This window comes from Rhinichthys klamathensis, unplaced genomic scaffold (assembly GCF_029890125.1).
Source record: "Rhinichthys klamathensis goyatoka isolate OS25496 unplaced genomic scaffold, OSU_Roscu_1.1 h1tg000665l_1, whole genome shotgun sequence".
In the NCBI taxonomy this organism is placed as follows: Eukaryota; Metazoa; Chordata; class Actinopteri; order Cypriniformes; family Leuciscidae; genus Rhinichthys; species Rhinichthys klamathensis.
In genome coordinates this window covers 413,337-437,124 of record NW_026607104.1, presented here as the reverse complement: position 1 = coordinate 437,124, position 23,788 = coordinate 413,337, and the positions used below count along the sequence as shown (strand labels likewise).

The following is a 23,788-nucleotide window of genomic DNA, read 5'->3' as shown; positions in this document are numbered from 1 at the left end:
CAAACAGATAGTTAAGAGGGTGAGCCGCAGGTAGAAATTGGAAAACAAACAGATAAATGAATCCGACGCGCATCTACCATCATTGGGCCGGTTCTTCAGAAGAGTAACACTGAGCGGCTTCTCCAAGGGTTGGTGTCGTTGAGGTGCGGGCGAGACATCCAGCTGGTCTCGACTGTTGCTCCTCTTCATGGGCTCGTCCTGCCGGTGCTCGTACCTCCTGCGCTCCTGGTCACTGGCTAGATTCTCTCTGCTGTATCCGCGGGCAGGTTCTGGCCTGTGTGTATCGGGACTGTGCGATCGGTCCAGCGTGCGGTCGCTGCGGTATCGTCTGTCTGGACTGTGCTCTCGGTCCAGCGCGTGTTCGCTGCGATAGCGCCGGTCTGGACTGTAGTTGCGGTCCAGCGTGCGATCGCTCCGGTGATGTCGGTCCGGGCTGTGGTCGCGATCCAGGTTGTGGTCGCTCCGGTGACGGAGATCGGGGCTGCGCTCGCGGTCCAGTATTCGGCCGCGGCTGCCGTCCCGTCTGTACGGTCTCTCGGGGCTCACGCCTCTCTCCATGCTCCTCCCGCGACTGCGCTCGTAGTCCCGCTCGCGCTCGCGCTCCAGGCTGGTGTCCCGGTCGGGGTAACTGCGCCCGCTGTAGACGCTGCGCCGGTCCTCGTAGTCATCGTTGTAGTCGCCGCTGAAAACACGGTCATCTGGGGACGGGGCACGTTTATGCACGTTGACGGGAATTTTTCTAGCTCTCTTTACCATCTGATGAAGGATGGGAACAGAAATGAAATATTCATGAAACCTTTGTTTTAACTGTCTACAAAAAAGTGCTTGGTCTTTATTGCAATCAAAATGACAAATAATTTATGTTTCACTCACGATTTTGGCTACTTTGCCACATTTGCGGAGCGTCTGCACTGCAAAGGTGTGTGGGGCACCGTCCATGACCACAGCGTTCACCTGCATCACTCTGTCATTTTCACTGTACATCATCATGAAATACTATTAGTCAACGCTCTTACACCTCAGAAACTGACCGACTACTTCAAATCCAACAGTTTAGCACTTTGGTGCTGACATTTAAGTCCATATTAACAATTGAACCATGAATTAAACATTTGAATAATTGTTTGTAGACAAAAATACAAATAAATTATAGGATTTTTATTTTTGTATTATTTTTTGAGTCTATTTATTAAGAACACTGAAAACTTTGTAAAATATTTTTCGAACATTGAGAAATATTTGATAGTTATTAATATTTAAAATTTCTATAATATGATGTGTCATTTAATGTATACATTTATATTTATATAAATATATTATTTATATATTTAACTTTTCAAATAAATTTAGTGTGTTCATTAGCATATTCGTTTTCACTGTCGAAACTGGTAGAGAATTTTTATTGGTATTACTACAAAAATGCTTTTCCACTTTAAGTAACACTTGAGGGCTTTTCACACGTGAACTAGTTAACCCTGGGTCATTTTTATCCATGGGTAAATGGAATCCTGGGTTATCTTGCTTCACGTTTCACACTGCTCATAATTGACCCGGAGTTAACAATTAATCCTGGGTATTCATAAACTGCTGTTTCATAATGTGCGTTCCAACCCTGGCTTTACGGCCTAATTTCCATATTTTCGGTGTCAGTGTCATTGATTGGACGAATGCTGCATGCGATATGCTTACATAAAAGGCTTTAGCGCTGCGCATCCTTTGATTATATATTGCTGACCGTACTATCAAGTTTATCCTGAATTAACTTTTTGGACTATAAAGGTAAGAATGAAACGGTCTCTTCATTTACAGTTGATGCGTTTTCTGTCACCATTTGACATTTTTCCGCTCAAACTCTGAAACGACTGTTAATACAATGTGCCGTGTTTCTGTGACTGTCCAAAGCATGTGAATATGAGGCACGTGATCGGCTGTCAGTTGCTAAGCATCTACATCGCTTCCACTTTCACACTGCACACGTTTGGCATAGCAATAACCCCAGGTGAAAAGAGGTGCAAACCCTGCTTCTAAATCAACAGTGTGAAACGTTCCTTTACAGAGGGTTAAAACAGGACTTATGATGATAACCCGGAGTTAAGCACCGTGTGAAAAGCCCTTATGGGACTACAAATCTTATCAAAGGTTGTGATGCTTTAAATATTGTTTAATAGCTTACAATAGCAAGCCATCAGCAGGACCCCCTTGCAGCACATCAGATACGACAATTGCCGTTTCTCCAGTTTCTTCGTTTGGGTTGTCCCGCCCTCCAGACACAGCAATGCCAAAGCCCATCTTGGAGTCCTATATCAAGGCAAAGTGTCCATTTTAAATTTCTTTGCTTCCATTCCTAGAAGCCCTTCATTTATTTACTATATTAAACACTTTAAATTCATGCAAATGAACAGGCAGCAATAACTATTTAATAAGATACCCGGAATTAAATTTATACAACAGTTATATTAAAACAAGTATATGTGCCATTCAGTTCACCAGGATGATGATGCAATGCGTCTTCTGCAGCAATGGCTGTATGCCACTGCACTCTTCTGTTACACAATAGATATAATGCTAGAGGTGCAGAAACTACACACTTGACATTAAAGTAATGTTGGGAATTGTTTGAATTTTATCGATTTCGATTCCAATTCTGCTTATCGATTCTGATTCTTATCGATTTATATTTTCGATTACAATAAGGTAAAAAAAAAAAAACTTAGAATAAATGTGAATGATATCTAAGTCTTTTTGCTAAATATGTTGGTGCCGCTGAATACCACAAACAAAAATCTTCAGGCTGAAGAACTCTTGGTTTTTAACAAAAATACTTATTACAAGTATAATACTAATACTAGCCTAACTATAGTAGGCCTATATTATATTAATATAATATTATATTATAGTATACTATATTATAATATAAATTTCAGTCAAGATCAGTGAGTGAATTTTCTCTTTGTCTTTTGTTGTTTGATAACGTTAATAATACAGATGGCAGCAGGACTATTAGGCTGCTGTCACTTTAAGACAATGCACAGATCCAATATACTGTTACACACAATATACAATATACTGTTACACACAATATACAATATACTGTTACACACAATATACAATATACTGTTACACACAATATACAATTTACTGTTACACACTTTCTCAACCGTTCATGCTCCCTTAAGAGAAAACCGACTGTTTATGAGGATATTCTGACATAATTTTGGGTGTATTTGTCCATCTAGAAATAAGTCTATAAATCTATAAGAGGAATAAAAAATAAATAAAATAATTTTATAACTAGTTTCCGATTCCTGACCTTACGTATTCAAATCCAGCATTGGAATTGATGTTTGATTCCCAACCCAACATTTAAGCAACAAAAAGCTCCTATAAATGCAGAAGAATGTAAAGCTTTTCAGTGAGAAACAAAAAGGCTAGAAGTTAGCATTCAGGAACAATCAGAAGAACTTAGTTGCTCTCCAGACAAACGTCCTGTGGGGTGAGGTACTCACCCGCTGTAGGGTCACAGTGTACTGCTCCCACACCGTCTCCTCCATGACTGGGTTCTGGAACAGAATGAACAGGCTTTACATGTAGGACAGTGATGGACAGAGTCAAGTTACAGCAGGTATCAGGGATATACTGAGCAAAATCTGCAGAGTGGTGCTGCCACAGTGAAAAACTATATGAGCACTTCTCTTCCAGCGCAACTACATGAGGTAATCTGAAGACTCAATGAACTGAGGGTCTGAACTCAACAGAAATGGAGAGATCTGCAAGAAATAAAAAAAATCAAGAAAAACTGACTATCATTGGGCTACATGCAGACTGCTGGGAAATATTTTTTTTTTACAAATGTATGGAATGACCCCTTTAAAATTAATAAGCCTACATTATTTGAAAGTAATTATTTTAAAAGGGAGCGTGGCCATTGAGTTAATCACTATAAATAAGGCCTTCAGCTTCAGTCCGAGCGCCACGTGACGTCCTCGCCGTGAAGCACCTCTAGTTACCTCTTCATCCAGCCGTGCGCACACTGGGTGATTATGATTGTTGCTCTTTAATCTCCTCAGCAAATATGAATCCCAGTATTGCCCTAAATAACTCTCAACTCACAATCCACATCTGATGCCTTTTAGCATTTAATGTATAAATGATTTCAACTTCTAGTATTTTCATGCTAGAGAATCTAAAACGACATTATTGCACAAGTTAAATCAAACTAAATTTAAAAGCTAAACACTTCGAAGCCAATGACGTCTTCAAAATACATGTTTGCACCTCATTCATCATGCAATTTCTATGGGTGCTGCTAAACGGCGGAAGTCACAAAATAACAAACACTTAGCTCATTAATATTTTGAGGTTTTGCTCAAATAATTCAACATGATCTTTAACCATTTTGATATGGCTAAAATCCAATTAAACAACAACTTCAACATTTTACGGTCTCATTGATATCCTCATTGCTGACCAATTCAAGGGCTCAAATGATCTTTAGCATTTTTAAGTCAGTCGATTGAATGTCAAGGTTTAGAGGTAAAGTTTTTAGTTTGAAAGCAAGGGATTTTTGGTTAGATACTGCTCTACTTTTTTATGCATGGTTTTAAGTAAGCTTTTAGTAAGCTTTTCTTAAATAAAATAAAAATTGCATCTGTACATCAGTGAATTAATGGAAGTGTGGGGACATGTTTGTTTGCATTTCATCATGTGATATAACTAGAAATAATAGTGAAGTATGGATAACAGAGTGGAGTGTGCGAGCTGTGTGCATGGAAGAAAATTACTAACAACCATAAACAAACATAAATTCCAGCAATGGAACAACACTTGTTTTAGTACACATGAACAAAATGAAAAATCCTGTTCAAAAATGAAAGATTTTTTCACAGAATTTGATACATTTTGCTGTGAAATATTTCACAAAGTGGTGGGGACAAAATCAGCCTTGGCAAAAAGTTACCGGTCCACACTGTATACTATCAATAAGAACGTAGCAATATCACATTGAATAGGCGAAAGCACCTTGAAAGCATTTGTAAAATAAACAGTTGCTTAAGTGTTTAACCACTATCATAACAGTAAACCACTGATTCTTCTAGTTCTCTGAATAGGAAACACCCGTTACATTTATACATCTACCCAGAAAACAAACTAGCCTATAACACAATCTATTTTCCTTACCACCACAAATTACAGTGAGATAAACTTCGAACCCATTCCTAAACCTTGGTTATCAACCTCAAAGCAAGTTCTACATCAAAGTATGAAATGCATCAGTGCATGTAATGCAATTACCATCATAATAATAACCAACATTTTGCAATTTTCAGTTGTAAAAATTCACCACTATAGTAAAAAGCCGTGTTTTACCATATTTTTCTCCACAAAAAGCAAGAACATTGTTACTCTGAAGTATACCATTGGTGGTGGTTGAGGAGACCCCCCCCCCCCCCCCATGTAAAACGCTTTGAGTGCCGAGAAAAGCGCCATATAAATGTAATGAATTATTATTATTATTATTATACTTATACCATTACTTATACCACTACTAAATACTATGCCATTACATTTAAAATCTAAAAGTCAACCTCGAATGGTCCTAGCCAGATAAACAAACACAAACAAACCAAATTAAAAAGTTGCACTCCAGCCGAGCCGTCTAAGACAGATGAAGTTGTACAGGCGAGGGAACTGAAAGAGTTCTTACGATGCCCTGGAGGATGCGGATGGCCTTGATGGTGTGAGCCCATTTCCTGTGCAGCGACAGGACCGTCTTCATGTTGTCGCCTGTCCCGTGAACACAATGTCTCTGGGCCAAAGCGAATCACCCCTCAGCAGCACAATGCATCTGTCCGCCTTTGACGTAAGACTGATGCCCGCTGGCCTACATTCAGTGCAAATCCCACTGTCCACAGCGACCAACGGCAGCCACGACGCAAAAAAGCGGGACAGCTGAGAAGCTGTCTACTGCTAAGGTATTAAATTAAAATTGCATTTAAATTCATCAAATGATACAGCTCTATCTGGGTTGACATTAAAAGCTTTGCCTGGCTTACGAAAAGAAAGAAGCACCTTCGGCACCACCATGATTATGGGGTGGGATTTTTTTCTGCAAGAACGTGCAGGACAAGCGGGACTGGTAGATTAGCAGTGATCCCATCACTTTAATTACAATTTAGGGATCAATTTAAAAGGATAATGGGGTTTGGAGCACCTAAGCAGTGTTATTTTCTAAGAGCAAAGCTGTAATTGAACACCATACACACTATAATAGTGCTATATTAGTAAATTGCGTGGTACTACATGTCATAAATGTTCTTTGATCTATAAATGGCTTTCCAACTCAGCCTCAAATCTTATCCAAGAAAGGATTAACATGTGGCATATGAGCTGCCCTCAATTCTTTCTTTTTTTGCTAACCAGAACAGATTACTGAAGAATGATGTGAAAGAACTGATTTCTCACTGTAAGTGAGCTTGTAGCGTTGTGTTGTCCAGCAGCAGGTCTACGAGCTCGCGCTCAGTCCAACACCACATCAGACTGACTGAGGTAACCGGACTCAGTGTGGTTTCCTACGCTCTTCAATAATGGGATCAGAAACTCTCCATCAATGTCTTTCAAATATAAACTGGACAAGACCTAGATCTCACTATCAACTGCCTTTAAAAAGAGAACCAGCTAAAAAGTTTGGAGAAAAAATGCAATTCATTTTTCTATTGTTCTTAAAGCAGCACTAGGTTACTTTTCAACCTTCATAATATATTTCCAAGTCTCTTGTGATGGTACATCGACTTACAATAGGTTGATTGACACGTCTGCCATAGCCTGACGGGGTCTGTAGCGTTTTTAATCGTACTTTTAAACTTCGGGTTTCGGGTAGTAACCGGCGAACAAAGAGTACTACAAAATTCGACTGCTTTACGGCATATATACGTCACTTCCACCACCCTTAAAATCAGACGTGCGAGCCAAATGTTATAGTCGTGGCCGAAGCAGCACAGAAAAACAAGAAAGCAAAGGTTTTATCGGAGCAAAGCAAAAAGAGAAAAAGAGAGTGTGATCGCGTTAAAGGCAGAACGAGGATCAACATTGGTGGAGGGGTGCCCGACCGATGCGGACTTGGCAAAAAAATCAAAAAAAAAAATCAAATGAAAGCCTGTCTAAATGGCGTGCACAAGTTTGGTAGGGGCTACATTCTTGCAAGTAAATATATAAGATGTACAAAATCATATTTTGGTACTTGGTACTTTAAAACACTGTTCAAAAACTTGGGGTCAGAGGGACTTTATATTTTTGAAAAAAGTTACATAATGCTCACCAAGGATGCAATATACACGAAAAATACACTAAAACAGTAATATTGTGAAATACTACAATTTAAAATGTTTTTGGTAACACTATTTTAATGGTCCCCACTAGACAATCTACTGACTCCAGTCTTCAGTGTCACATGATCCTTCAGAAATCACTCTGATATGATGATTTGATGCTCAAGAAACATTTCTGATTGTTATCAGTGTTGAAAACAGTTGTGCTGCTTCATATTTTCTTAGAAACCATGATACATTTTTTTTTTTAAGATTCTTCAATGAACAGAAAGTTAAAAAGAACAGCATTTATTTGACATAAATATCTATTGTAACATTATTAAAGTATTTACGGTCACCTTTGATTAATGCATCCTTGCTGTATAAATGTATTCATTTCTTTTAAAAACAACTTGTAGAGATACGGTCTCGTAACATTATGATCAATCCACTAAGTTATGATATCTTCACTTCTCTTTAAGCAAACACTTGAAACAATTTGAAAAGCAAAAACTTAAAACTTTCACATTATAAAATACATTGCATTAAATAAATTAGATAGGATTGCAGAATGGAATAATGATACTGGAATCAAAAAATTCTCATCAACAAAAAAACCTATAAAGTCCATAAGTTGTTTTTTTTAAAGTGTAAATATTGGTAAATTAAAACCAAAATATTAAAACCTCTCAATATATATATATATATATAAAAAAAAATGTAGACATGCACAAGTTTCCATCTACTGCTTTGACACTAACAAGTTTTCTCCAAGCCACAGAAATACCAAAGTCAGCCAGTGTGAACTTAAAATGAAAGCACTGCAATTTCCAATCAAAAACCAGCTCATGTTTTTGTGACCAATGAGCATTTCAGCAGATTTTTAGAAAAGGTCAGCAGAACAAGGAAAAAGAAATGATTACATCTAAAAAACAAACTGTGAACCTGCCCAGAACAGACCATCTTCCAAAACTGACCATGCAACAAAACAAGTGTGTGACTGTTCTGCAGGACGAGCCACGAGACAACCTTAAACAAATCTGACATGTGCAGAAAGATGACAAGAAGATACTCACAACTCCCCTCAAAACATGTGAAAGTCAACAATTTGGAGGAACATTACTTAGTCTTATGACACTAAAAAAATTTATCTGTGAGCTGTGATACTATACACTGTCTGGCGCAAACAAAACACGGCATATTACACACTGGTGGTAAACCACCTCTACAGAGTAGTGTAACGGTGACAGAATCACACCGCCAGGACGTTACTGGGCAGCAAGAAAAAACAACAACAAGACAGGAGGACAAAAGCCAAAATCTTCAAAAGCATTTTCAGTTCAATCAAGCGGGGTATAACAGTTGTGAGCCATCAGAAAGCATACTGAAGGGAATATGCTGTTGTTCTGCTGTGAGACAGAACAGGCACAATGTGCAGACAGAAGTCCCTCTGCATTATAGATAAGCAGCTTTAGCTGTCTGTCTGTGTCCCTTCAAAAGAGCTGAAATCAGTGAACGACAGCTTTCAGTCCAAGTTTCTACTGAAATATAAAAAGTCTAATTTCAGACGATGCATAACAGACACGTGATGAGCGTTACATAAATAGCAGAAATCCAATCCAGGTGTGGGTACAGCAAGTGTAAATATGGAAGGAATTTCTTTTAAGCTTTTTTGGGCAATTTTCTTTTCAGTTTGGTGTAAATAAGTAAGACTAACTAACAAGAAAATGACCTAAAATTTATTTCAGACCCAAATTAACAAAACAATTAACAACTAGTCTATAATTCCATATTTTGAAGCGTTGCAGATTGCGAGATTATGATGCTAATGTAAAACTGGTGTGGTTGTCCCTCTGCTGGTGACAATTTAAAAATGTCTCAATTCATTTTATTCTACATATTAAATAAAATGAATGATTATGAGTATATACAACATTAAATAATTCATAAAACACAACACTCTGGGGTTACATGAGAAGCATGTTCCCTAAAGCTTATTCAAAAACAACAAACAAAATATTAATTTAACTAGTCCTTGACTTGATTAATGTTGAACTAATAAAAACGGTGGTAGTACTTTAAATTATTTAACGAAAAACAAATTATTTGTCCATTTAATTTATTTGATAATATCTTTTATTCGTTAAGTGTCGCTTGTGCCGTCATAATTCTGATTCATAGACTTGTATAAATACTGCTGTACTCTACACAAACTGATGACACATTTGATCGTGTTAACGTTACACTGGCGTTAAGTACATTATGGTCATCGCTAATGCATTGCTGAAGGAAGTAGGTGGATACAGTAACACGAGCAACTGTCTTAACTCAGCGAAAGACTGAGTTTAAAACCTCTGTGAAATTAAAATAAGCGAGCTGAAGAAGTTTTAATAGTACTCACATGATAATAGTCCATAACCTTTCTGCTCAGAAAGAGCCGCCTCTCCATAACAACGGGCATCTCGTAAACTGCACTGATGCTAAACTCTGTTTACTTAAAAGAATGAGTTTAAAGTACCATGGGCTGTGAATAAAACAAAGGTAATAACACGGAAACCTCTGAATAGCGACAACACGGGCGCCTAAAACATTCAAACTATTGTACTGTAAATCCCGACCGTACCAATAAATCACGGCTGGGGGGCGGTAATGATAGCCAGCGTATTTTAACCTCTAATGAATATGCGACTATTTTCTATTTCTTCACATTACATTAGCTTTATCCTGCCGTGCTTACACGTGTTTTGAGGAATTAAGCAACGAGAAATGCTGCATTTCTTTCATTGCGTGCCAGACGAGGTAAAATGGACGGTTCCAAAATCCCTTATCTATCGACTGTATTGGCTTTGCTCATGAATATCAATTAGGCCGTGCTGGCATTGCTTAGCAACCGCTTCCAAACACGTAATGTACGTATTCAAAGTCAAGTCTTCCCCACGTTACTATTTGCTTTGAGATGATCTAACCAAATGGCTAAAACGTTTGGAATTCCAAACTTCCCAAAATCCTACTCGGACGGGATTAGTTTTACATGGAGATGTAGTGTAAGGTAATCATTACCAAAGCCTTCCGGCGATTTTAGTCTTGGCCGAATCGTAATTTACGGAAAGCGCGTTCACGTGGCGCTGGCGGTAAAGATTATAGAGTAATTTGCTTAGTATAAAGTTATAGTTGTTCTTCCGTGCCATTAACGACAAACTTCCATGAATAAAAAGTGTTTTTCTAATTTGCAGTCTCTGAAATGGATTCATGAAAATAAAAAGAGCCAACGCACAATTTATTAAGAAAGATTATGGCTTTCCTAATGTACATTCAAGCACATAATTATGATAATGTAAAAATAACTGGAGCCAAGTGGGAGAACCCGAGGTTTATATTTTCGCTATCAAAAGGCTGTGACTGTTAATATGTAACATCTTTGCATTAAAAAGAGTGACCACACTAGACAAAAATGTACCATAGTATTACCATACAAAGTACTGCATTCAGTGCAATGCTGCAATTTAAATTACTTTAAAATCACCATGAAATAAAAATGGACAATTCTTATTTTTATGGAATATCAGTATTTATTATAAATGATTTATCTGTGCACATCATTAAAAAAAAAAAAAAAATTATTCATGTGCCCTCATAATCTTTAATCAAAATAACTTCCCCTCCCTCTTGCAGCATCTCTTCTCTGGCACAAGGGCGGGACAATAACCTGCTACATGAGATCCACCAATAGCAAACAACAACCATCCAATCATATCCCCACGGACAAAATCAAGTCCCACCCTACATTTTTTTTCCAGCGCCATGATAAATCAGGTCCTCTCTCGAAATCGGGTAAGCTAGTACATAAGCTTACTAATACAGACATTAATCCTCATTATAACGTATAGTTCAAACAGCATTTATCATAACATGATTTTGTAGTACTTGTAATCAGGCGCTAAAGAGTACCTATTAAAAGTAATTTGAGCCAATGGGATCGCTTGGGGTCCTAACAGAGAGGAGGGCCTGATTAGTCACCACACCTGTCCGACAAGCCGTTTCACTCCGATATACCAGTCACAATAGAGAAGAAAAGACTATCACAACCTTTACATAAATATGGTAATCACACACCCATTTAAAAGAAATGCGTGAAATCAAAATGTATGCATTTAATATTTGTAAAACAAGGTTATGGGCTCCAATCATTAGCATTCAAAAGTCAATAATATAACTTTTCTACAAACACTGGAAAAAATGAAACCTTGTTTCTGCATATTGTATGTGACGGGGAGGATATGCTTGAGTAATCTTGTCAAGCACAACAAATTAGAAATGTCAAATTAGACATTTAATAGCAGATTTGTGTTTGGTGCAACTTTCTGAATGAATATAAAATACATGAACACAGGAAAGATAAAGTCTTAAAGTCAGCATGAAACTGAAGTTGCGATAGCCTTTTCTTTCCTAGTGAAACAGCTTCAGTGTTTTGATCAGCAAATTTCGGACATGCGTGTTTTGTCCGTCATTAGAACAAGCAGAGACGCTCCAAACTGAGTGCAGCACTTCATTCACGATATGAGGACTTCATGACAGAGCCAGTGGAGCTACAAGGTTTAGTCACAAACTCTTTTTAATCATTTTCATTGGTCAAATATTTGCAAAACCCACAGATGTAAAGGGTGACCAAAAGCTATGATTTATGAAAAAAATAAAAGTGATTAAATATGGATATGAGGTTTCCGCCTGACAGCAACATTATATACATTAAGTATTTTTAACAGTGTTGTTCAATAAAACCATATGATTACTTGCTTTTGAACCAATTATTATTGCCTAATTGTTGTTATATATGTATTTTAAAGTCCCCCTGTGGTGAAAATCAAGTTTTTAAATGTTGTTTATATGTTTATGTGGTGTTTTTAATATGCTTTAAGACAAACCATGTGTAAATTCATAAGTCGACAGACTCGACAGCATTGCTGAGTATTTCCTCCTTAAAACTGCAGTGAATCAAAGACAGTCTCAAAAACACGGTTTGAAATCGCTGGTGTTTCTGACGTCACAAACGACCTTGTAACCAATCAGGTCAAAGTGTGATCGTCAACCAGTGGAACTCTGAGCTGGAGTGAGTGAGTGGAGGCGGGGCTCATTTGCATATTCATAGAACCGCGTATACTAAATGAGACAAGGGTGTAGAGTTACATTCAAGCTATTTTAAGGCATGAAGAATGTCATAAATATGTCATTTTGGTGATCAACGATTTTTAAGGGATATAATTATTGACTACAGGGGGAAGAAGTAATTTTAAAAGCTATTGCTCACTTACGGTAGATCTGTTTTTATTACCACAAAAAATATGATCCGATTACCGATTAAACTTATTGATCGATTATGCAGTTACCAAAATAATCATTAGTGACAGCCCTAATTGCAATGTTTACATGAGGAACGTTTGTAAAGTGCAATACCTGTAAAAGGGCTGGGTAGCTCGGAGCAGAGAGGCGTCGCAGACACAAATATTGAGCTTCGTAGGGCAAGGAAATCCTTTTCCTGTTGGAGCGGCTTGATCGGAATAACTCTATTTGGTTCGACTGGTCACTGTAACAAGACATTTTGTTTGGTTAATAACACTGATCAAACACTCTGAAAGTCAACAACAAATATTTATTGTGAAATTAGCTACATCTAAGCAGAATTTTAAATAGTACTACTATTTTGCTCACACAGTCTGAGTCCTAGTCTCACAACCACAATAATGCAGCAGAAAAAAAAATGTAAAGTACTTATTTGAAAGTTAATCTGGTTGATCTGTTAATAGCTAAAACATGTTTACTAAATGTTAGTGTGTGTGCATGTAAAGAAAATGTCTAACCCTGCAAAGCCTGACAAGAAAATACACAGCCTAGCTTAACAAAAGTGCTATGAGTACATAAAGAGGCTGTGTTATAATTCACAAAACATGTCAAAAGTATTGCAAGTATTGCACCTGCTCTGAATGTAGTACACTTGATCTCCTTGGCAAGATATGTGTAATTATAACAGCACTTTTCGGCATGACTGCTCAAACGTGTTCATGAGATCTTTGCCAGCAAAGTAGCCTGGAGTAATAGACTAACTATTGTTGCAGTAATGAGTCCTCAGGATCAAGGGACTGGTTTAGCTAATAGCTTCTTAAATGTTTAAAAGATAACTAGATTTCTGAATTACATTGCCTGACCAAACTTGCCACAGATGTTTGACTTGGCTTGACAGCTTTTCATTGATTTATCACAACTCTTTGACAGTCTTGAGCTTACATCTGTCAGAGGGACACACAAAAAAAACAGTGTCCCAATTTAAACCAAAATCCAAGTAAAATGACTGGTTTAAGTTTTTTAGTGAGTGTTTTGCATGTTTGGTGGGCCGATACTGCGCTTGTGTACTCGTACTCGTTAAAATGCTCTGATCCCAACAACAGATACTAGGCAGCATGTGTACAGTACAGGGCTTAAGACAAAGAAACACCAACAGCAGCGCAAACAGAGAGCAGAACGGATATATCAGAGAGAAGGATGCCTATGAAGTAAATGTATCGAATGAATAGAAGTTTGTTGTTCGGGCACATATGGCAATAGCAAAGAAAGTAACATGAGGAGAATATTACTAACGTAAACTGATGATAAAGAGAGAGGGAGAGAGAGAGCTCTTTATTGCTGATCGTTTACTTAGCACACATGAGTCATTTGAATTGAAACTCAATCATATATGTGCAAGTAAAAACATGACCAGTTATGTGATTTATGTATAACGAGTGGTTGCCTACATTACAGGAAAGTGGTCCAGTAATCCCGGCATTTTCAAAAAGTTTTCTGTGCGCAAACATCCGAAGCATGCGCCTAGAAAGCTGCCTCTCAGACTGCGCGCGCATAGCCTATTAAATCTTCTCTTTCATGTCTTGTGCTTAAACTGACAAATTCACACAAAATTATGTCTAAATGCTCGTATAGGCAAGTATCCTTGTGAAACAGTCGGTTATGTCTTAAGTGAATGTAAACAGTTGAAAAGAAATCCCCGTGTAACAGTACGTTGGACACGTGCAGCTCTTAAAGTGACAGCAGCCTAATCAACTCGTCTTAGATAAGAGAATAACAGTTTAATATGAAAAAACGGTGGAGTATCCCTTTAAAGTGACAGCAGCCTAATAAACTAAACCTGCTGCTGTATGCTGTCCTCAATGTTAATCTAACAACAAAAGACCGAGACTGGTTGAGCCCTGCAGGAACAGCTCTAAATATTCACTGTGCTATTAAATTAAAGATAAAATATGATAGAGCAATAATATGAACAGTGAAAGTAACAGTAGGTCCTACAATACATTTTAACAGGCATAATTAGGCATGAAAATAACTGGGGAAAAAATTGCTGAGCCAACTAATTTGATTCATATTCTTTTGGTTTATCTGCCCAATGTTTGTACAAATTAAAAATGCAATGAAAATACAGGTATCTGTACTTAGTTTCTGAAAGTACTAAAAATAAAATTATCGTATTGGAAAAAAGTGGTATCGGTGCATCCCTCCCTACTAATTATAATATGATCATGTATTACGATGTATTGAACCGTGACTCAAGTTCAGTCATAAGAAATAGCCCACCTCTTCTCGATCAGTTAAACCTCATTTGCCAATCATTAGGGATGCACCGATAATTGAAGTACAGTATCACTCATATCCGTAGCATAAATGGTGCGAGGAGAGTGTTAAGTTTAATACTTTGGTTAAGGGTTTAATAAGCACCACCCATAAGTCAGTGTTGAGCAAAACGGATTTGCTCAGTTACTACTGAACAACACAAATACTAGGCTATTCAGAGTCATCATTCGCGGAGAATTGGCACACAGAGCTGCTATGATGGTACAGAACGAGCCACAACTCAAACACATCCGATCATTAACACCACTTTACCAGCTACGCCTGCCATCAAACTGTCTTCTTCCGATAGCATCTTCCACATAACTCACCCCGAGGGTCTCCATAACCTCCGGCCGGGGGGCAACAGCTCCCGCTTGTTGAGAGGCGCGACCCCGATGGCCGCTTGCATGATGGTGATGAATTTCTTGTACTTCATTTTCTCTGGTTCTTCTCAGTTCCTTCGATCTAGAGAGGCTCTCAGCAACATCTAACCTCTTGGTTCACCAACGATAACGTCACTACATCACTGACAAAGCTGCGTGTAATCTCAATCAAACCAGTAAAGAGTCATTCTGTCTAACAGACCCATCGTTGCACACACTATCTGCATTACGGAGTCTCTCTTGGTCTGTGGAATCTCATGGATGCCCATTTCGTTCTCCTCGTAGGATAAGAGAGGGGAAAAGAGAGAGAATACGACAACCACGTTGGGCAGGCTGGCAGAGCGTCACTATTACATAATTCTGGAGATCTCAAACATTAGTCTAATGAAAACGCTGTGAGGGGGGATAATTGTGGTACTAAGCCGTGACAGATCATGGATGGACCCTGGCCCGTTGCTCTGTAATCCCTCAGGCGCTGCTGGTTTAGCTTCCACCCATTATCACCCATCCACCAACACACGCACGCATGTACATATGTTCAAGATTTGTCCATTCGTAAACAGATCACCCCAGAGAAGATTTTCACCAGGTTGGAGGGACGGAGTAACCGGGCTTCTCCTCCATCCAGTGTGCGATGGCATTATCATCCAAGTGTTTTGAACAGTGGATTATGGGTAGGAGGAGATTGCGCTGCCAAAGTGCCGGGGCTCTAAAATCCCCTCCACACTCCCAACTCTTTCAAATCACATAAAGCCCCGATAATGAAACCGTCTATTTTTAGGTTTGGTTACAAACATACGTTCTGTTTGAACATGGCAGACTAGCAGCACATGAAAGTAAGATTGCTTTAACCAAAAAGCCACTGCAAATTCAATTCTAAATCTGTAATCTAAAAACATAATTCGAAATATTAAAAATATTAGAGATGCACTGCAATTTTGGCCACCGAAAAATTTCAGTCCGAAACGATTTTGAAAGGCCAAAATCAGTGACCAAAACACGTTTAATTGGCACTTCTCCAATGGCATGTTTTGACTGTGTTCGGCGTCTGTTTCGTGCACAAAACACAACAGTTAAACAGCTCTAGCTCTAGATTGACAATATTAATTTCTCGATTTTAATCTGTAATGATATGGTTTCTTAAATCTAAAATATTTTAGTCTCAAATGTTTTAGTGCTGTTTTCTGTTGATGCTTGAACAAAACCTCACTCAACGTTGGCCTGCCATCCAATAATCGCAATGAGCTTTGTTACTTTTAATATGAAGCAAAGTCTCAACTTTAAAATTCTTTCAATTTATTATGAAATTCAATCAATAAATGTCGTTTTGGCGCTCTTTAATAAGCCGTGACGAATCGCTGTAGCGTCTCAGTTCAAGCGCACCTGAACCGATCATCTCATCCCCTCTTTAGTTACAACACCAAATAAACATGCGTGAACACCAGCAGGTATCTTAAAGATACATTACAATTACTGGAATGAATCCTTTCTCATGTAATCGCTCAATCAGTGTTTCAACCGGGGAAAGGTGTCAATAAAACAGATTGTAGGCTACACAATTCACCTCAAATTCAAGAAAGCTATTCAATGTAGGCTACATAAACTCAGTTAGCTAGAAAGATAACTTTAGAGAAGAGCATAATTCTTAATATATGGACTGTAGGCTATCACATATTCATTATAATTTTACTTGAACTGTTAGTGAGGTCTTCATTATTTAATGTATATTTGAATTACAGTTTATTGTCATTAAAATGTTTTTATTTCACCAACAAACTGGAATGGAAACAATTCTGTTATTAAAAGGTTAATAAAAATGTAAAAGGTGTTGCGAATTAGCCTTGGCTATAAACACTGTGATACAGGCATCGGATTGTTCTTTATGTACTAAATACTAATCTATGTTTTTTTTTTTATCTGTCCCTATTCAAATAAACAATAAATAAATAAAATAAATAAATAAATAAATAAAAACTGCCCTATGTGCAATTTAAAAAGTTTGTACAACTCAGTTAGATATTTGAGTGTTGATTATTAAATAAGTTTGAATGATTAATTGAATTTTTAATTTATTATTTTATTTTTGGTTTTCGGCCCAAGGGCATCCTGAATTTTCGGTCTCGGGTTTGGCCCAGAATTTTAATTTCGGTGCATCCCTAATTAGCCTAATATTTAGTAATATTGTTAATAAATTCATCTTTTATTCAAGAAATGAATAAAATGTATTAACTTGCAAGTCACAAGTCAAGTAGACAAGAAGGTTGCAGAACTGCCCTAATTCAAGGTTTCATATCTTCTCAAATATTAGGATAATATTTGGATAGCATTTTTGAAAGGAACGGTACTTCTCTATGAATAAAGAAAAAAATATTAAGATAATATGTGTGGTGATTATAGTGAGTATTGATCAATATATGGATGTAGACCAGTTAGCCATTTAACAGAAGTGTTGATGGCTTCGAAATCTAAAGATATCCTTTTCATGGATTTTCTGTATATATTTTTGTAAAATATTTTTTTATATTTTGTGATTTTACACATAAATATGTAGTGTTAATTTAATTAAAATCATTTAAATGAATTTTTATGTATTTTCTGTATTATCTCAGTAAGGTGTGATCATAAAACAAGTTCCCACATGTAAATGCTATCTGAAGATTTATTTGGTAAACCAATAAAAAGTATAATAGCAATTTATCAAAGAAAGTCTAAGTCTAAGCACCTTTCAATATCAACAAAAAAACCGCCGGCTGAATAACTATATTCACCATTACATGCTGAAACCTGTTGCTGAACCTCACTCACACAGACATGTCTCCACACAGTCACAGAACAACCACTCCCATTATACTCACATTACACACCATAACAGCTAAACTGTACAACTGCAACTACTTCTACACCACAGCAGTTTAAGAGAACCATTTAACCACGGTCATAACCCACTGAGGGGGACAAGACATATTAGAATAGAAATGGCCAAATATCTGATCATCTTGAAGCTGCTCCTCTGCACTCCATTACGCACCGCTCTCGGTTTGTTGTTAGCATTTTTAGACTGGTCTGCCTTAGCGCTCTAGCGCTCGTCAATGTCAAAATTATTGAGATGACCAATCAAATCAAAGGTGGCAGGGCAACTGTTCACTGAAGACGAGTGTGATTTCCAACACGATGCGATTTAGAAAATAGAAGAGTACATAGTAAGATTGTAAATAGCAGAACATTTAATACTTGACAGCTGTTTTTCCCATAGAAATGTTCAGCGATCAACAGTAATATCCAGTGATGCAAAGAACTCATGAAATATGAAAATATGGTATCATTTACATAAGGGGTTTTCAAACCTGTCCTGGAGGACCTCGAGCCCTGCACGTTTTGTACGGGTGTGTTAGATATGGGAGACACAAATGTGAAGGGATGGGGGTGCTGCGTTTAACTCCACTTTTAGGGTACGTTTACGTGACAATGATGTCCTAAACACGGAAAAGTTTTTCCTTTGCATTTTTCACGTACAGATGACAACGTCGTCATGTCAAAGCGATCCCTGTTCACACGGATCCACGAAAACGACAAAAAGCGCTGTATTATTCATGCCAGGCCAGTAGATGGCGATGTCACTTTGTAAAGAAACACTGCGTGCCTATAGACTGAACATGTAACACGCATGTGCGTGACGTCACCGTTTTCACAAATTCACGTTTTTGTAATTTACATGGAGACGATAACGTTGTCGTTTTCAAAATCTTGCTCATTGAAATCGGTTTTCACATTTTTTTTAATATTTTGCAATTTAGCAAATCTGACTTTTTCCTCAAAATTGAGATATAAACTCTTCTGTGATGGAAACAAGCGTCCACGCTCAAACACTTCAGTACAGTTCTACTTTGTACACTTCAGGCAGATTCATAGACCACAATACAACACGATTGTGATGTAGACTGTGCTTATTTACCCCCACCCCACACAACTCTAGTGTAAGATATTGGAGTTATTTGGACATTTAATACTTAATACTTAAACAAACAGTTTTTTACACAGTTATAATTTAATGTATTATCATTTTCGTTGTGTCATTTTTATTTTCTCCAACAGTCCAAACCTATACCTATATGCGCAAAACAAACTGTAAATAATAAATCAGCTTCATAGCAGATTGAAGTGATCAAGGGTTTGGTTCTATTAAAACACATTGCAAGGTTTCTGCCAGTAGTGGGCACTCGTGCAACTTGAGCAATAGCCGCATTTCCACCGAAATTACCCAGAACAATTTGTCCCAGGAACTTTTCTTGGGACAATTCCCGCCAGACCTGTTGCTGTCTGCGTTTACACCAGGGATGGAAATTAGCACCCGCCACCAGCCAAATGCGGGTGATTTTGTGTTGTGGCGGGTAAACTCGCTTCACCTACCGGCCACCGTGGCGGGTAAATAAAAATAGCATACTGTTTCACCCGGACGGCGGACACTTTTAGAAGAGGCACACCTTCAAACAAAAATGTGGCGTTACATCGCAGGCGTAGAGGTCTGCAGAGAAAACATCATGGTGCGTTCACACCAGACGAGAATAGAGCGTCTGGCGCGAGTGATTTCATTGTTAAGTCAATGCAAAGACGCGTTACGCGCGTAAAAAATTCCTGCGGTGCGAATGAGGTGTAGAGCGCGCCGTGGTAGATGCGAATACGCCTCATTCGCGCGGCAAGTTCGAGCGTCTGACGCGTTCCGCGCGCATGATTTTATTGAGTGCTTTTGTGCATTCACGCGTTTGACGCGAATTCGCGTCTGCCGCCCGAGTTGAAAAATCTGAACTTTGGCGTCAATTCGCGCCGCGTTAACCAATCAGGAGCCTAGCTGCTGTCACGTGGTGAAGTATCTGGATGCTTCAATAAATTATTTTGTACTAAATGCCTGATGTGGTTCTAATGCACAAGAAAGCAAATATTTTATCACATAAAACTTGATTTCAATATATGAGACATATTCATTTTGTATTGAATGCTATTTATTCCATTTCATATCTAGATTATATTAAATATTATTCTAATGTAAAGGCAACCAACATACTATAGCTCATAAATCCGTGTCTGGAGAGTGTTGTGTGAGAGAAAAAAAAAATCACAGGACAGGTTAATTACTTTTGGAGGCTGGCTCAAATTATCATCAAAACAAAAATAAATGACAGATTAGGTGGATGAGGCCGAGGGTGAGAGAAAGAGGAAATGTCAGTATTTCATTGAGACTTGAGATTAAATAAACTGCTTAAGTATTCTTGTAGTATTAATTTTCACATGCAGTTACACATTGTCTGTTAAAAACAAGAAAGTGGCTGGTAAAAACATTGAGTGGCTGGTAGATTTTGAAATCCACAGTGGCCGGTGGACAAAAAAGTTAATTTCCATCCCTGGTTTACACCGCGGTCTAAAGTACCGTGAAGATTAAGCAAATAGTCCGGTGACGTAGGACTGCGCACTATTTTACAGTTCCCGCTGGATTTCATCCTCTGAATTTAAGCTTAATAAAGCCTGAACCTCATCGTCGGTCAATCGGCCGTATTTTTTAAAATGCCATTGTTGATTCGAATAGCAAACAACTGTTAAACTGCACGCACCGCAACAGATGAAATGCTGCGTGGAGTCAGTCAACCAATCAAACTGCGCCATGAACTCAACCAATCAGCAAGTCCAGCGCCCAAGTCCCACCCCTGAAAGTTCATGAACTTTGAAAAAGTACTACCTCGTGAGCAGGGACTTTCTGAGGGGGAAATAACATAGACAGTAAAAGAAATGGACACAGCGACCCCATAGACTTCAACGGAGAACAGTGAAGCCCATTAGAAGCACTCACTTCCTGATGGCTGAGCGACTGCGCAGGCTCAAACTGAGCTTGACGATGTAGATGTGACGTGAGCAACCTGTCTGACAGCTGTAAGTCTTCTAGTAGCTGTGCCAAGAGGAATCTGAATTGGAATCTCAATCTGAAACAAATCCGTTGTTGAAATATTTTGTCCCGTTGCTTTTATGGACTCTCTATCTATGGGCTTCTCCCTTGACTTTATGCCTCCATGTCCCCCCGATTGCCTCATAGACAGTAAAAGATTGCCTGTGAGCTTCTCCTCCTGTCTATACGGTAATTTCTCTACTGTGCGACAGAGAGTCGCGTGGTTATGACACAATCGTTAGCCTAATTTTACAGAAACGGCTTCTACGGGGCCATAACGTAAGATACAAAGTAATGTAGCCTTTTATACATTGTCGTGTTTCTTTAGAAATAAATAATGGACAAATGGAGTCTTTGGACGCCTCAGATGTGAAGTTAAGCCTAGTTCACACACTACATGATTTTAAGCCCGATTTGCAAATCGCTGAGCTCGCAGACACGTCAGGGTGTTATCGCGTGCAAATCGCGGGGGATTAGCGGGCGATGAACGCTCGCCAATCTGTTAGTATGAAAGAGCCAACAACGCATCAAAGACGCTCGCAGACGCGTCGCCGAGCCCAGAAAAATATCTAGCATGCTAGATATCCAGAGCTGTCGCACGACTCAACCTCAGTGATGTCATGAGCTACAGCCAATCAGAGCAAGGCATGGTTTGAGGTCACCGGGTAAATACTTATTTTTTCTTTTTTTTGCGTTTTTTTCTCAGAGCAAATCATCGCGCAAACAGTTTGCAGCACTAGTTTCTGTCTGACGTCCATATTCGCGTGTTGTGTTGTTCTTCGTCTTCTTCTTCAAAATGAATGGGAGTCAATGGAATGCTAACAGCAGGTGATGGTCTGCTACAATGGCGGCCCCCGCAGAGGCTTCAGTTTCCGGCTGATGGATTACCCCCTTGGGAAATAATTACCCGGAACTTCATTTAGACCTGCGGTGGAAACACACAAAGTCCCTAGTTCCTGAAGAAAGTTCCTGTGGTGGAAACGCAGCTAATGCCGTACATCCAAGTGAACGATAGTGAGGGAAGATAGTGACTGAAGGGTATAAAAATTGGACCAGCCCAGGACAGGTTTGAAAACACCTGCTTTACATGATAACTGAAATGCAACAAGAAACATTTAGCATTTTCAACATACAGACATACGATTAAGAGTGAATACATGCATCTTGTAAAATAAAATATTTGCAAACAGTTTAAATCAGTGGTCTCAAACTCGCGGCCCGCGGGCCATTTGCGGCCCACAGGGTGATATTTTGTGGCCCCCCACTTGACATTAAAGTTTAATGTTAGTGCGGCCCGTCGTTGCGTATGCCGCGAAAAAAAAAAAAAAAAAAAAATTTTATCCCTTATGGGCTACCATAGATAGTCTCGTGACACGGTGGGTTTGTTGTCAATAGTTGTCATAGACAACCGCGAAGTACAAACCAGGTACAAACATACTGCGACTGGAAAAAATTAGCACGTCGCTTCAATTATGAGTGCGCTTGCCGCGCGCGTACATTTGAAATAACGAACTTGAGCGCGCAAAATATGTGAGCGCGATATGTGAACAGGCCCCTTGGCGAGCTGCCACCAATCAGGCCACGAGCTACTGATAGCTCACGAGCGACGTGTTGGAGAGAGACCCTGCTCTAAAACAATGTGAGAATAATAATTTTGAGCTCATAATATGTGTCCAAAAGGTTCGTAAGAAGGTTTGCTTTGATTTGTGTAGTCAGTAATTTGAGACACTATACATGTGTAGAAAGAATTCAATAAGACGGGCAGACATGACTGCAAATATTTGTATTTCAAAAGCAATAATTGTTTTTCTAAGTATAATAAAAGGAAATGTGCCTTCCAAAAACAAAAAAACATTCAATATCATTAATGTGTTGTATAAAGAAAATAAAAAGGACATAAGCAAATATAAATATCACAAATAGTTATAGACAAAGAAAGTTTGTAAAAATGAACTTCAACTGTCAGAAGGACAGCTCATGAAGAACCAAGAAAGGAATGTTCAAATTCAGAGGAACAGTTCAGAAGAAACGTTAATAATAAATATTGAGAAGATTGGATCAGTTGTGCTCCTTTTTTGGAATACTTGAATACTATTTTTTTGTGGAATACTTGATGCGGCCCAGCCTGACCCCGACTCTACCTCCAGCGGCCCCCAGTTAAGTTGAGTTTGAGACCCCTGGTTTAAATGGATGACTTCATTACTACAATTAGACATAGAACTGTTTTTATTGCTACACATACCACAGTAATAGTATGTAGTAATAAGAAATACTACAGTAGTCATATCCTGCTGATAGTGTATTGTTTAGTCCTAAACTGTTGACCCACATGAACAAATGAACTTTGTCCTTCAGTCTGACACAATGTAAAAGCTGCTCAGGCACTCAAACTCAGTCCAACCTGAACAGATTTTGAAATATGCTTGAGGCACATACAATAGCACCAGCATCAGAAGTTTTCTAATAATATGAAAGGTAGACATATATATATATATATATATATATATATTCACCCC

General features: G+C 38.4%; 1 protein-coding gene across 7 annotated transcripts in view; it reads right to left on the bottom strand.

Annotated features, from left to right (window-relative positions):
- Positions 1-23,788, bottom strand: part of tjp2a (tight junction protein 2a (zona occludens 2)) — a 39,820-nt gene that overhangs the window by 13,763 nt on the left and 2,269 nt on the right. Inside the window, exons 1-6 of one of the 7 annotated variants that reach the window (XM_056241708.1) lie at positions 15,287-15,620; positions 12,756-12,885; positions 3,507-3,560; positions 2,174-2,298; positions 874-976; positions 78-756 (exon numbers count right to left, since the gene is read on the bottom strand). In XM_056241708.1, the coding sequence (XP_056097683.1) occupies positions 78-756; positions 874-976; positions 2,174-2,298; positions 3,507-3,560; positions 12,756-12,885; positions 15,287-15,393 (1,198 nt within the window). In that variant the 5' untranslated portion in view covers positions 15,394-15,620. Of the gene's footprint in view, positions 1-77; positions 757-873; positions 977-2,173; positions 2,299-3,506; positions 3,561-5,704; positions 5,827-9,705; positions 9,842-12,755; positions 12,886-15,286; positions 15,621-23,788 lie in introns of those variants that run through there. The other 6 variants (XM_056241709.1, XM_056241713.1, XM_056241711.1 and 3 more) reach the window with 6 other exon arrangements.